The 14,680-nt window shown below is 51.2% G+C and overlaps 1 protein-coding gene across 8 annotated transcripts in view; it reads right to left on the reverse strand.

Annotated features, from left to right (window-relative positions):
* Positions 1–14,680, reverse strand: part of SDK2 (sidekick cell adhesion molecule 2) — a 260,824-nt gene that overhangs the window by 67,643 nt on the left and 178,501 nt on the right. For all 8 annotated transcript variants that reach the window (XR_010408765.1, XR_010408763.1, XR_010408764.1 and 5 more), the window contains 7 exons: positions 13,826–13,928; positions 7,618–7,794; positions 7,146–7,282; positions 6,394–6,541; positions 4,134–4,274; positions 1,986–2,167; positions 1,353–1,468 (listed from right to left, as the gene is read on the reverse strand). Coding sequence is in view for 5 of the 8 variants with exons in the window: in XM_064583645.1 (XP_064439715.1) it covers positions 1,353–1,468; positions 1,986–2,167; positions 4,134–4,274; positions 6,394–6,541; positions 7,146–7,282; positions 7,618–7,794; positions 13,826–13,928 (1,004 nt within the window). In the remaining 3 variants the exon portion in view is untranslated. The remainder of the gene's footprint in view (positions 1–1,352; positions 1,469–1,985; positions 2,168–4,133; positions 4,275–6,393; positions 6,542–7,145; positions 7,283–7,617; positions 7,795–13,825; positions 13,929–14,680) is intronic.

The raw sequence follows: 14,680 nt of genomic DNA on the forward strand, positions 1-14,680 counted from the left end.
GCACACCCCGCACGCTGTGCAATCTGTCTCCTGTTCTCTTAGGGGAGCTTGGCAGGGTGCTCCCTGTGGGGTGAGAGCAGAGACCCAGACATGGGAGGAAGGTCTGGGATCTCAGAGGGTATGGCTGGGAAGGCCTGACTTGCAGCGCGGTTACAACGATAGATTTACCACCGCCGCTGCCCCCGTTACCAATACCAGCAGCTGAACGACACCTGCTACTATTATTGCTATGCTAGTTGTCATGGACTGATCTGCGTCCCCCCTGCAAACTCACATGTTGAAGTCCTAACGCCCAGGGCCTCAGGATGTGACTGTATTTGGAAAGAGCGTCTTTAAAGAGGCAGTGAAGTTAAAATGAGGTCAGTAAGGTGGGCCGTAGTCCTGGCATGCTTAGAAGAGGAGATCGGGACGCGCGCAGAGGAGGGACCACGCGTGGGCACGGGGAGAAGGGGGCACCTGTGCACCAAGGATGGAGGCCTCGGAGGGAACCAGCCCTGCCCAAACCTGGATCTCAGACTGCCAGCCTCTGGGAGTGGGAGGAAATAGATTTTTGTTGCTGGAGGCGCCCAGACGGTGGCACCTGGTTAGGGCCGCCTGATCGGGCGAACGCATCCCTAACTCTGGCTACGATGGCTCACAGAGCACTTACGTGTCTATCACTGTGTTCAACGAGTTACGAACATTCTCTCATTTGATCCTCACGCAACCCTAAGGAATCGGCGTTCTTATTACCCTCACTCGCAAATGAGGGAATGGGAGTTTAGTCTGGTTTTCCGGCAGCTAGAACGGTACACACAGGAGGGCTCAATCAGCGTTTATCGAAGGAGCAAGGCTCAGACAGACTGTAGGACGTGTCCAGGGAGCCAGCGAGGGGCAGAACCAGAGCCAGGATTCAAACCCACATCTGTCAGGGTCCCAGTCCCGTGCCCTTAACCACACTCTCTGTGGGGTCAAGGGCAGCCCACGGACATGTGTGGTTCTAAAAGAGCCACAGCTTGGCAGGAAGAAGTGGGTTCTGGATTTTTCTGAGGCCACGGCTATGCCCAAGTATTCCTGAGCCTGAAACAAACCTGGTTTTGCTTATAACCCAATCTCTCCGAGAAAGTTCCTCTGCACTGGGTCACAGGCTGGGCAGTGTCCAGACCCCCCTCGGTCCCCCCGCCCCCCCAGCCTGGAAGGGGCCTGAGAGAGAGCCTGCATGCCTTTCACCTTGATCACGTGTCCTCTGCTTGGCTTGAACCAATGATTTCAGAAGCACAGGGGGTCCCTCACCTCCTCCCCACTCCTCGGCCTGCAGCCTCCCTCAGAGAATCCCCAGCCTTTCTCCTGGGGCAGGGCGAGGCCTCACGTACCTTGTAGCCCTGGTTGATGCCATTGATGAACTGGGGGCTGGGGGCATTCCAGGTGAAGCGGATGGTCGTGGAGTTGGTGGCCTCCGCGTGCACATTGCCAGGAGGGACGGTGGGGACTGGAGGAGAGCAGAGGGATGGGGTGAGGGGGGCGGCGCAGGGAGCGAAGTCAGTCTTGCCCAGTTAAGTAGAGAAAACACAGGCATGGGGTCTGCAGCTCCTGCTTTGTGCCGCCCCCTCCCCCCTTTGCTTTGTGGACTTGAGGCACCCTCTTTCTCTCGATTAGTTTGGGTGTAATAACACTTGCCTGACCCATTTCACAAGGTACCAATAAACAGAAGTGGTGGATAGGAACGTGCTTGGGGGAGGTTGTTACGCACAATCCTGGACACGAGCCGTTTCATGATTCAATTAACACGGACTCCGAAGAAGGTCCCCATACCCCTGAAGCCTCTGCCCTCATCATGCTCCCCCCCACAACTCCTCTGCCCCTTAGCACCCTCCTGCCCTACGGGGTAGCCAGGCACAGCGGGCAATAGCTCAGGACTGGGGGAAACAGGTACAGGCCCGACAGATGCGGGCCGGGGAGGGAGAGAGAGAAGCGCCAGCTCCCCCGCGGTCACGATCCCCACCCACCTCCCTGCAGTGTCCACTCGGTGACTTTCCTACTGTAGACACCCAGCCCAGCGCCGTTGTAGGCGGCCACCTCGATCTCATAGTTGGTCCAGATGATGAGGTCCTCCAGCAACAGGTTGTTGATGTCAGCGTCCGTGATGTTCTTAAACTGGTACCCGACGGGCAGCCCGGCCAGGCAGTACCTGAGGGGAGGAAGGCAGGACGTGGCCCAGGAAGCCGCGTGTGACGCTGCAAACGTTCCACACCCGGACCGTCCAACATGGCAGCCACGCGCACGCAAGGCTGCCGAGCACCTGAAATGTGGTTGGTGCAGCTGGGAACGTGTACTTCTATTTATTTTAAATTAAATAACCCCAGGTCTAATGTATCATATGATCTCACTGATATGAGGAATTCTTAATCGCAGGAATCAAACTGAGGGTTGCTGGAGTGGGGGGTGGGGTGGGAGGGATGGGGTGACTGGGTGATAGACACTGGGTATGTGCTCTGGTGAGCGCTGTGAATTGCGCAAGACTGTTGAATCTCAGATCTGTACCTCTGAAACAAATAATGCAATATATGTTAAGAAAAAAAAAGAAGAAGAAGGTAGCGGGAGGGGAAGAATGAAGCGGGGGAAATCGGAGGGGTAGACGAACCATGAGAGACGGTGGACTCTGAAAAACAAACGGGGTTCTAGAGGGGAGGGGGGTGGGAGGATGGGTTAGCCTGGTGGTGGGTATTGAGGAGGGCACGTTCTGCATGGAGCACTGGGTGTTGTGCACAAACAATGAATCATGGAACACTACATCTAAAACTAATGATGTAATGTATGGGGATTAATATAAGAATAAAAAAATAAAAAAAAATAGTTTTAAATAACCACAGGTCTAGAGGATGTGTCTGTTCTTTTTGATGGAGTTGGACATTGGAGAGATTGGCTAACCATGGGCACTAAGAGTTTCTGGGCAGATCACATCGGTCTCACCTTGGAGGGGTCATTGATGGAGAGCCACGTCCGAAGGTTGGGCCCATTTTCTTTGTCCCTCCAAAGGAGTGGCTCCCTCTTTTGACAGTCACTCACTTAGGGGGAAAGAACAAACTTGAGCTACCTACTTTATCAATTTCTACCTTCCACTGGAAAAAGAACACGTGGTAATACAGAAGTGGGGTCTGTATGGGCAAAATATGGGGGGACGGATAGCTCATAGGAGAACCACAACACACACGTTATTGGAAAATTAGAGGCCCCAGATTATTTTGATGTGTTACAAGACCCCATAGCAGTGGTTCTCAGAGACTTACCATGCATCAGATATACCCAGGGGGCTTGTTGAAACCCGGGTTGCTGGGCCCACCCCAAAGTTTCCCACGATCAGGGGTAGGACTTGAGAGTTTGCATTCAAACTGAGGCCACTGTTGGTCTAGGGACCACCCTTCGAGGGCCACTCCCCATTAGGGTTCACCAAAAACCCACCACAAAATTAGCGGATCATGGAGCAGTCAAGTCAACAATAACTCCCTCCAGATCTGGGCAGAGCAGTGCTGGGAGAGTATACACATACAGGAAAGAGACGTGCATTCTGCAGCCAGCCAGAATTCGGAATACTGATGGACGCTCAGTAACTTTAGTCTTATGCTAATTTGAATTTACGACACCAAATTAGTAGCACTTAATAACTCAGTTTGAGGTTACTGGTGAAGTACCCTTGGTCAAGTGTAGACATAAAAGTCTCCTTAACTGGGCTTCATTTTACAATGAGGACCAACAAAAGGAGGTCCACTGTTTGACTGTCCTTGGCCCAGGAGGCTCAGATGGAGCATTCCTGGTTTCCCGGATGGTTGGCCCCTCAGATAGTTACCCATCTCCCTATGCCCTATCCTGTGGAGCCCTGACATGTGGCCGACCTGCCGATCCACACAGCCTCGAGGACATTACCCTGTACCTCCTCTCTCAAGCCTTCACGTTGTTTTCCAAGACTCTGCCTTCTGGAAGTCCCTCTGTACGTCTAACCTGAGTCCTTCCTACCAGGGCGAAGTCATTTCTTGTTGCCTGGTCCTTGTGAGATGGAGAAGGACCTGCCGTGACTTGGCTGTTTTCCGATCCACTCCCAACCCTTCCCTTGGGTGGGGGCTGCCCCTCCTTTCCCCGGGGAGGCAGGGGGCACCTACCTGATGATGTAGCCCTTGAGAAGGCCATTCTGGTGGCTCTCGGGAGGCGGCTGCCACTGGATCATGATGGACTGATTGGTCCGGCCGCTGGCGATGACATTCTGTGGGGGGGCTGTGGGGGGCTCCTCAGGGAGGGAGACCCTGGATATGAAAACATCAAGCGTGGGTGGGCCTTTCCACTCTTAGCCTTGAGGGCAAATACAGGAGTTTGATGGGATACGAGGAGGCTGCTCTGTTTCTGGATGACTCTGTACAGCTGCTGTGTGCTTTTGGGCAAGTCGCTTAACCTCTCTGAGCTTGTTCTTTTATCTTTTAAAGGAGTGTAATAAAGCTCCACTTGCTGCTTTCTAAGACTGGTTGAGGCTCAAGGAACACCATGTATGGATGAATCCTTTTACAACACCACAAAGCCCCAGATGTGTGTGTTGTCTGTGCTGTTGAGGGACATGTGCCTCAGTTTCCCGGATGTCAGAGAAGCTGCTGTGGGGGCTGATGATGTCATAAGTCCTCAGGCATTTCAGAAGCAGGAGTGTTCAACAGTCACTTCCCACTTGCAGGCTGGTGGTGCCCCGTGACGAGGCTTCCTTTCCTGCCCAGCTGAGCCCCAGGCTGTGAGCAGGGCAGGCCAGGTGGGGCTGGGGAGGCACGTGGAGGGGGGGGCCCATCCCCCGCTTCCGGAAGCGAGCGTCACTGCATTTCTTTCTCTGGCATTGCTAGGGGACGCAGTGTTCCATTGCGGTGTATTGTTCGCCTAACTGACATGCATCCATTAAAAACAGAAGTTAATTATTTTTGATGGATGTCTCTCCCTTTCAGTTTATTTTTATGTTTTTGCTTTCTGATGGCTAGCTTTCCAAAATGTACTGCACACTCCCATGTCTTTGTAAAGCCTGCGAGCGAGGGTGATTTAACCTTTTTCTTCGTGACTCAAGGCTATTAGTAGGATTCATCAGGAAAGATGAATCGGGGCTTGAAGTGAAGCCCAAAGACCTGGAGAAAGTGGGGTGGTCTTCCCGGCACTTGGAGGATTTCTGTTGTTGGGATTTTGTAGTTCTGGAGGGCTGGGGCTGCATCCACTTTGTTCCCCGTACCCCTCATGGTCTACACACAGCCCAGCACATAGTAGGTGTTCAACGAACAGCGAGGGAATAAATCCTCCTGTAGTTACCCTCCCTGCCAGGCTGTTACCTGCCACCTCGCTTTCCGGTTAGGGTGTCACGACCCCTGTGGCATTCCCCCTCGCGAGAGCCACAAAGACTTAAGCTCACTGGAACTGTGGCAGAACCAAATAATCGATTTAAGCCAGAGGTCTGCGTACACACACCTAAGAGAATCTTTTAAAGAGCCAAGTACATTCTTGGTTTCTTTGTAAAAATATCAGTTGACTATATATATGAGTGTTTATTTCTGGGCTCTCTATTCTGTTCCATTGGTCTTAGTGTCTAAATTGACTTTAGTGTCCACAAAATAGATCTTAAATGTCCTCACCACAAAAAAGAAATGGTAATTTTGTGATGGGATAGAGGGCTTAGCCAACACCATGGTGGTAATCCTACTACATTCTCTAAGTGTATCAAATCGCCACACTGTCCACCTTAAACTCACACCATGTTATGTGTTAACTGCATCTCAATAAATCTGAAAGAATTAAAAAGAAACATAGAAAAGGAAAGGGGAGCACACAGCTTGGGGGCATGGGATTTGTGTCGCTGTCATTCTGATCTTTCATCCTACAGGCCTGAGGTGGCCCAGAATCGCCTCCTACATAAGTGGGTCTTACCGGGTGGTGTTTGAAAATGGATGACTCTCTGTTTTTACTTAATTTTCATCATTTTGTAAAAGCTCTGTTGAAAGCTTAATGGACCCTGACATCATGCAAGTCACTGGATACAGAGAGCTGTGTGGGTCCCGTGGTCCCTTACACCTCACGTCCACATGAGAGTAACGGCGCCCATGAGGAGGGAGAGTGGAAATGAGCTAAGTCTGAACTTGCCCAGCTCCCAGTGAGAGGGACCACTAACTCCGGTGGGTGCTTATCCCACATCAGGCACTGCTTACGGCACCTCCCGTGTCACCCCCTTGTCATCCTTACGGCGTCCCCGTGAGGCAGGCGTGAGTGATGCTGCCCCATTCCACAGACTCAGACACCGAAGCCCACAGGCCTCACGCTGCCACATGGGACTCTGCTGGACGTCCCCTCAGCCCCTCCCTCCGATGGAGTCACCCACACCCCTTCTGGAAGAACACCTGCTCCCCTCACCTCTCTGTGTCCTTGCTGAACTGTCCCTTCCCCACGTCGTTGACTGCACAAAGGCGGAACTGGTAGGAGCGCGCAGGCACCAAGCCCTTGACCATCACCGAGGTAGCCTCAGGGTCCACACTGGCCAGGAGCACGGTCCAGGGTGCATCTACCAGGACAGAGGGTGGAGGCGGAGGTGGGCATCCCGGGAGGCCACGCTCCTTACCCCCATTCCAGCAGAGGCCCAGTGCTGTTTGGGCCAGCAGAGACCCTCCCCCACTCGGTCCAGTAGAGGCTGGTCACGTCATTTTTCTGGGTCCCCTTAGCCCACTGGTCCGAGGGGGCTGGAGCGTCCTGGCGAAGGAAGCAAGGGCTCACGGGAACTGAGATGCACATGTCTTTTCTAGGTTTTATTTTTTCCCCCCTCAAATTGATGAGCTCCAGGCAAACTGTATTTAAAACACCGTTCAAAGGAGGCTGCTAATTTTGGAGTTCACAGCTTGGGGTCTTGGAGGATAAAAAGCAAAAAAGTCACCATCACCTGGGAGGCTCTGGAGTGGCAGGCCCTGCGTCCCGCCCCTCACACACCTGATCGTGTGCAACTGTTACAACGACCGGGGAGGCACATGCCAACGCTCCTTTTGCAGAGAAGCGGGAGCTTCCAGAAGGTTTGCTCCAAGGCACGGGACTTGGAAGAGGGCGGAGCCAGAGCCGGGGCCCCGGGCCGACTCCCCGAGTCCATGCTCCCAGCCGGCCGGGGCGGGGAGGCTTACTGTTCTCTGACATCTCCAGGACATAGCGGAGCAGGGGGCTGTTGCCGTCGAAGGGCTTGGCCCACGTCAGGTTGATGGCCCGCCTCTCCGCGGTGCTGAGGGTCGCCATGGGGTGCTCGGGGGCATGAGGCAGCTGCCTGGAGGAGAGAGATGTGGTGGGGCCACCTGTGAGGCCTGCAGTCAGGGGACACACGGGCGCCCAGGGCTCAGCCTGAACCTCGTGCTCTGCCGTACGGCCATCTACCTGGAGGCTCTTCTCTCTGGGTCGGGGGCCCCCCTGCCCAAAGCCATACCCAGACTCCGCTGCTCTTGACAGAGGGCCTGAGCTGGGGCAGGGAAGGCCTTGGAGGAGGCTTGGGTATGTTCCCAGAGGGGAGTGGTCCCAGGTCACATGTGGCCCGGGCATCTGCCAACATAAGCCTCCTGTTGCGGCCTAGGCCCCCCTTTGCGGGGGGGGGGGGGCTGCCCTTACCTGACACGCAGGTGGGCACTGCGAGAGTCATTGCCTCCGGCGGACAGCACCCGGCAGGTGTACGTGCCGATGTCCCCCGACCACGTCTGCGAGATGTGCAGGGAGCCGTTCTTGTCGAGACGGATGCGGGGGTTGCTCTCGGTGCCCAGGGCGGCCCCATCCTTCTCCCAGACGTACCTAAGGGTAAGAAGCAGCAGTGGGTAAAGAGAGGTCGGGAAGTAGGGGGGCTGCTGGGGCTCAGCCTGGGGCTGGTCTGCAGGAGAGCTCCAAGGGTGGCAGGGCACTCCCCAGGAGATGTGGGGCCCCCAGGGCCGGTCCTGGGCAGGAACACAGTGGGGAGGGGAGCACCCGCGCAGCCGGCAGCCCCCCATCGCTGTCGCAGGGTGCTCTGTCCAGGACGGGTTAGCCCACGAAGCCATTATACCTCCAGCTCAGGTCTCGGTCAGAGCCCTGTTTCCTTTGCCAAGCAGCCAGCATGAAAGAGACGGCAAAAGGTAATCTTCCAAAGATGTTAAAAGATTACAGCTGGAAAAAGCAAGTTTCCGGACAGACTGCATTTTGGAATTAGTTTTATGAGGGGAATCATTAGATCAATGCATCACTGTGACAAATTGACTTTAGTGTCCAAAAAATCACTTTAGCTTCGGTCAGTTGGTACAAAGGGGGACTTGAGAAATTACACATATGCCCGTGCCTGACAATAAGAAGTATCTCCTCTGGAATGATCCCAGAGGAAATACAATATTACCGTCATCCATGTAATGGGGGGTGGCAGCTCTAGGGGGCATGCCATGCTCATGCCCGCCCCCCTGGCAAGGTTGGCCAGGGCGCCGGGAGCCAGGGCAGGGAGCAGGAGGGGGGCTGAGCGGCTTTGCACATGACCCGTCACTCACTCAGCTGGGGACTGTGTGGCCTGAGCCACGAGGTGTGAGAACTATCTGTGTTAGAGAATCTAAGGCTGCTAGGGAGGATGAGCCTGTAATATTTTTAAGTTAAAAAAAAAAAAATCAGAAAATTGCAATTACAAATAGGAAAAAAAAATGCAGGGCAAGAAAACTGAAAAGCTTTCCCATCATGGGTAACATGATGCGATGGGAGCATCTCCCTTCCAGACTTTTCTCTCCTGCCCCAAGGGGCATGGTACCACAGTGGTGCTGTGTTCTGGATTCAGATTCCCTGGGCAAGTGTTAACCTTGGCCACTTACCAGCTTTGTGATCCTGGGTATGTTTATTTGGCCTCCCTATGCCTTTGTTTCCTCATGTGTCCTGCGAGAAAAATAATACCACCCACCTTTTGGGCTGTTATAAGGATGGTGTGAGTTCATGTAAAATGCTTCTGGTAGTAAGGGATCAATAGAAGTTAGTCATCATTATGTATTTCGACTCTCAGAGCACATGTAGGTAAACAACAGCTAGCTAGCTAGCCATCCGTCCTGATTTTATGTTTGTTTTTTTTTTTTTTTTTTAAAGATTTTATTTATTTGACAGAGAGAGACACAGCGAGAGAGGGAACACAAGCAGGGGGAGCGGGAGAGGGAGAAGCAGGCTTCCCGTTGAGCAGGGAGCCCAATGCGGGGCTCGATCCCAGGACCCTGGGATCGGGACCTGAGCCGAAGGCAGACGCTTAACGACTGAGCCACCCAGGTGCCCCTGTCCTGATTTTAAAGCTGCTTTCCCCACCCAACAGAGTATCATAAACTCTTTGTAATGTGACACTTCCACGCCCTGGTTTTTATCGGTGGCACACCGCGTCACATATAGTCACTCTGCAACTATTCCCGCCACGTTGGACGGCCGGGGTAGCTCCTTGTTGTCTGATATTATAGTTAATGCTGCGAGGAACATCCTTGCAGCATATTTTCATACATTCTAAATCATTGCCTCAAGGATAAATTCTCAGCAGAGAAATTGCTGAGTTAAATTTTAAGGCTTTTTATATACATTTACAAATTGTCAGAAGTAATCACCTTCAATTCATCTCCGTAGCTAGGGAAGAATCATCCTTGCCAGCGCTGATGCATGTGTAGAATTTTACTTAAAAGCAAATGGAGGGGCAGAGAGTAATTCCTGCTTAAGAAACAGCCTATGGCAAGCAGACATTCTTTGCCCCAGGACGTGGTGTTTTAGGAAGGGTGTATCACCAGCTGTAAAGTGTTTGCGCCCAAACAACTAAGCCCGAATCTAATCAGCCAGTTCCTTGAATCTAACTAGAAATACAAGGGATAGAAGAACAAGTGTACTGCACTGTGAAAGAGTAGCTGGCCAAACCCGGAATGTGGGGTCTTCCAGAGTAGGGGTCAGCAAACTGTGGCCCCCTGCCTGTTTGTGTAAATAAAGTTTTATTGGAACACAGACAGGCAGACTTGGAGAGCCGTGACAAAAGCTATCTAGCCCTCAAAGCCTAAAATATTTACTCTCTGTCCCTTTATAAAAAAAAGTTAGCTGGACCTTTGTCCTGTAAAACCTGGTTTCTCCAACTAATTAAACGCACGTAAACAAAGCAGCAATGAAACCGAAAATAAAAAGGAGGGGGAGGGGACTGTGTAGAGCTAAGGAGACACCAACCAAACGCCACGTGTGGACCTTGTTTGGGCCCCGAGTTAAACCAACCAACTTTTAAAAAGACACCTCTCAGACTATCAGGGATGTTGTAATATGGTATTAGCAGACATCAAGGGATGGTTCATTGTGTTCCATGTGACAGGGACATGGTTGTTATGTTTAAAGAAAAGTCCTTTTAAGTAAGAAATGCACATTGACATATTTAAAGGTGAAATGTCATGCTTGAGATTTGCTTTTAAAATAGTGCAGTGAAAAAAGTGTCTGTGTGTGGGGGGGGCAGGGCATGTATAGGAGGAACCAGGTGAGCCAAATGCTGACAATTGCTGAGGCCAAGAGATGGGTACAGAACCAAAGATACAAATGCAGTGATCTGAAGGGGCACCTGCACCCCGATGTTTATAGCAGCAATGTCCTCAGTAGCCAAACTGTGGAAAGAACCCAGATGTCCATCGACAGATGAATGGATAAAGAAGATGTGGTATATATATACAATGGAATATTACTCAGCCATCAACAAATGAAATCTTGCCATTTGCAATGATGTGGATGGAACTAGAGGGTATTATGCTAAGCAAAATAAGTCAGTCAGAGAAAGACAATTATCATATGATTTCACTCATATGTGGAACTTAAGAAACCAAACAGAGGATCATAGGGGAAGGGAAGGAAAAATAAAACAAGATAAAGTCAGAGAGGGAGACAAACCATAAGAGACTCTTAATCATAGGAAACACACTGAGGGTTGCTGGAGGGGAGGGACATGGGGGGATGGGGTAACTGGGTGATGGACATTAAGGAAGGCACGTGATGTAATGAGCACTGGGTGTTATATAAGACTGATGAATCACTGAACTCTACCTCTGAAGCTAATAATACACTAAACATTAATTCATTGAATTTAAATAAAAAAAAGAGATGGATATGTAAGGCTTGATGATCTGGGTCTCTCTACTCTGGGCTATGTTTGAAAATTTCCACGTAGAAATTTATAAAAAAAAAAAAAAAAGAAAGAAACAACTCATGAGTCCATTTAATTCAGGGTAGAAATTTTCCAAAATCATCTGTAACTATATAGTTGGCTATTAAACAATTTTGATGAGCAATTTTCAGGCCTCCTTTCAGTTTTAAATAATATTAGATAGTCCTCAGGAAATCAAAGAAGTGCAAAAATATTTAGTTGCAAGGACATTCATCATGATGTTTCTTTTTTTTTTTTTAAAGTAGGCTCCACGCCCAGCATGGAGCTCAACATGGGGCTTGAACCCATGACCCTGAGATCAAGAGTCAGATGCCCAACTGAGCCACCCAGGCAGCCCATGATGTTTCTTAATATTAGCAAAAAATTGAGAAACCATCCAAATATCCGGCATTAGGGAATTGGTAACAGAAATTGTTACATCCACACAATGGATGAGTGTGTGGATGTATACAAGAATATTTATTGACAGGGGAAGAGATTCACAATGGGTTCTTAAGGGAAAAAGCAGACAAAGAAACTGTGTTTCTAGGTTTTTTATAAATGACACTCGAGTATTATTATCTCTAACTGAGAGAAACAGATAAACCTACTTTTCTTCTTTCTCTCTCTCTCTTTCCTTCCCCATTTTTTGAGGCTTATCTAAATTTTCAATATTTCCCTCTTAAAAAGGATATCTATTAGCTGTGTAACAAAGAAAGCCAATGGAAATATTGATTAGTATTAACAGTGGCCACAAGTGGATTGCTCAGAGTGGGTCTAGATCTGGGCTCAAATCCAAACAGAAGAGTTTCTCCTAAGGCAGTTCTGGAAGCTTTCTGGGCAGGCAACCTGCACCTGCTCAGGCCATGACCCCTGGACCCTGGCTTGATTTTTGAGGATGGCACAGAGCACAGAATTAAGTGGCCATCACTTGAATCTGACTGGGTTGTTTGTTGGGTCCCTTCTAGCCTGTCTGCTCAGGGAACCCCTGGTCTGTTCCTAAAACTCCAGCAGAATTTTCAAGTCCAAGGAAGGAGTGCGAGATATGCAGGTGCCTTTGGCCCCAGACTGACAATTTTGGGGCCTGAGGGACCAATTCTGTTCTCTCTCCCCACCGAGTAAAGATTGCCCTAGATGGGGAGTGCCATTCTAAGGCGAGGACCCCTCAGTGAACTGGAATAGGGTTTTCCCATCTGTGGGTCCCTAGGGGTCCTTGGGAGGTGGGTCTGCAGCTATATTGCAAGAGGTCCCTGAATCCCTTTGCTCATTAAGAATTGTCTAGAGAATGAATAAAACGTGCAAATATTCTCCAAATGCTAGCTGGATAATATTTTAATAAATAAAACACCAATTTATTTTAAAGTGTTGCTGAATTAATATAGCTTTTTATTATTATGAAGTTTTTCAATTAATAGGTGCTAAAATTATAGCTACCACTTAGGTGTGGGTCGGCAACCCACAGCGATATTCTCTGGTGGTGGGGGGGATAGGCGGGGGTTCTCTTGGAGAACATTTTTATAGTCGATATATTTTTTTTTTTACAAAATTTAATAATCCCAGGAATAAGCATATTCTATTTCTCATGTTGAGAGTATTTTAATGACATCTACGTGATTTCAAGGCTCCTGCTTGCATTTATGCTGGCACCACATGATGACTGTCCTGACGGGTCAATGTTTAATGTGCAAGGAGGTGTTTCTCAAACTGGGGGCCCGTAATGGATTCTCGGAGAATGGGTGTGGGTCTAAAAGTCTAGTTAGTCCTCTTTATGCCAACCCTGGCTTCCGGGGGAAGCCCATTCAGTGTGGCGGCATAGACTGTCATGTGCCTAACGGCCACCAGATGGCGCCCCAGGCTACAGCTGCCTCCGGAGCGGTGGGGGCCCAGCCTCCCAAGTGCCATCAGTGCCCGGCCCCTTCCAGCCTCGAAGCCAGTTGCTCTGTCAGTGAGATATTGGCCATAAAACACAGAAGCAACATGGAGGGGATATTTGTTTCTAAGGAAGCAGTTGCATTTTTTTTTTACTCAGCATCCCGGAGCAAGGGAGAGCCCCGAAGGGACAATTTTCTCCTGGTCTTAGTCCCCGAAGCCTTTCCTGGGGTGGGTCCAGGTGTCCGCAGCCCAAGCTTGGGAGGGGTTCTGGCTTTTACACCCTTCTTGGCTGCTTCTGACCTGTCTCCAGTGGCTTCCCCAGGGGGACCGGGTTCCCTTCAAGCCGAGTAGCTCACCAAGGTCCCAGCTCCCGGGGTGGGGGGGGTGGCTCCATTTTGGGGCGCTTTCCTCTCACACGTGTCTCCTGCCTTGGCCTATATCTGCTCCCACGCCTGTTTACCCAGACCCGTCTGCTGTCCACCCGGTGGGCAGAGGGTCTAAGATCTGGGTCGAAGATTGCGCTAGAGTGGGGTCCTACGTCACAGCAAGAGCACCTCAGAGTCTCCACATGTCACCAACCAAAATGCCTCTTTCTTCTCCTCCGCTCCCTCCTGCATCCCTCCCTCCTCCGTTTTTCCATATTGACCCCCCGCCCCCCCCCCCCCGACTCGGCCCAATTCAGTTCAAGCTAGCTCAGCCCTGCACTAGCTCTGCAGGTGGTCCCCCCAAGGCCGTGGCTTGGCATCCATACTTGACCAGCTATCCCTAAAGCTGCCCTCCCCTTTTGCCTCTGTGGGGCCATAGCAGAGGGAGTACCTGACGGTCACTCGGGGGTCGTGGGTCACTCCACACACCATGGAGGCCTGCGTACCCTTGATGACACTCTGGTCCTGGGGAGGCTTGGTGATGCGGGTCCGGGCTGAAAGACAACAGGGAAACAGGGTGGTGAGAAGGGGAGTAGATGCAGAGGAACAGGTGAGATGCAGGTGTGTGCAAAAGGCATCTTCAGGTGACCCGGGCCCGTGTGGCTGAATTCTATGGGCAGGGGAAGGCAGACCCAGCACGTGGATGGCTCTACCGCGGTGGGTGACCCAGAATGCTAACAAGAACAACGTGCCTCTGTGGTACTCGCATTCTTGGAAGCCACGTTCAGAGTGGGGACTCATTTAATCTTCCCCCAGAGACCCTTGGGAGGGATGAAGAAATGGAAATCAGAGGATGACCAGCACAAGAGTGGTCCAGCCAGGGTAAAAATAGGATCGTCTGATTCCCCGTCTGCTGCGTCGCATGCCAGCCCACCGGTGCTCAGCCTCCCCAGGGGGCCCATGGGCGTGTCTATCTTGGGTGCGGAGCCCAAGTGGTGCAATCTAACGATGCTAGGGGCTTGAGAAGTTTCCTGAAAGCTGGGCTCAGCACCCTAGCGTCTGGGGTCAAGTCTGGCTGGTAGCCTGTCCGGGTAAATTACACTTGCAGTGGAACACGGCCGTGTCCGTCGGCTGACGTATTATCCACTGCTGCTTTTTTGATGAAAGAGACAAGTCAGTCGAGGAGTTGGGACCGAGGCCATCTAGCCCTCAAAGCCAAAAATAGTTACTATCTGGGCCTCCACGTGGCACCGTCTGCAGAACCCTGGCCTTCCCGTGGCCCCGCTCCTCTGGATTCATTTGGCCC

Source organism: Mirounga angustirostris, unplaced genomic scaffold (genome assembly GCF_029215605.1).
Source record: "Mirounga angustirostris isolate CCGP_5_RB_7025 unplaced genomic scaffold, mMirAng1.0.hap1 SCAF_17, whole genome shotgun sequence".
Classification (NCBI taxonomy): domain Eukaryota; kingdom Metazoa; phylum Chordata; class Mammalia; order Carnivora; family Phocidae; genus Mirounga; species Mirounga angustirostris.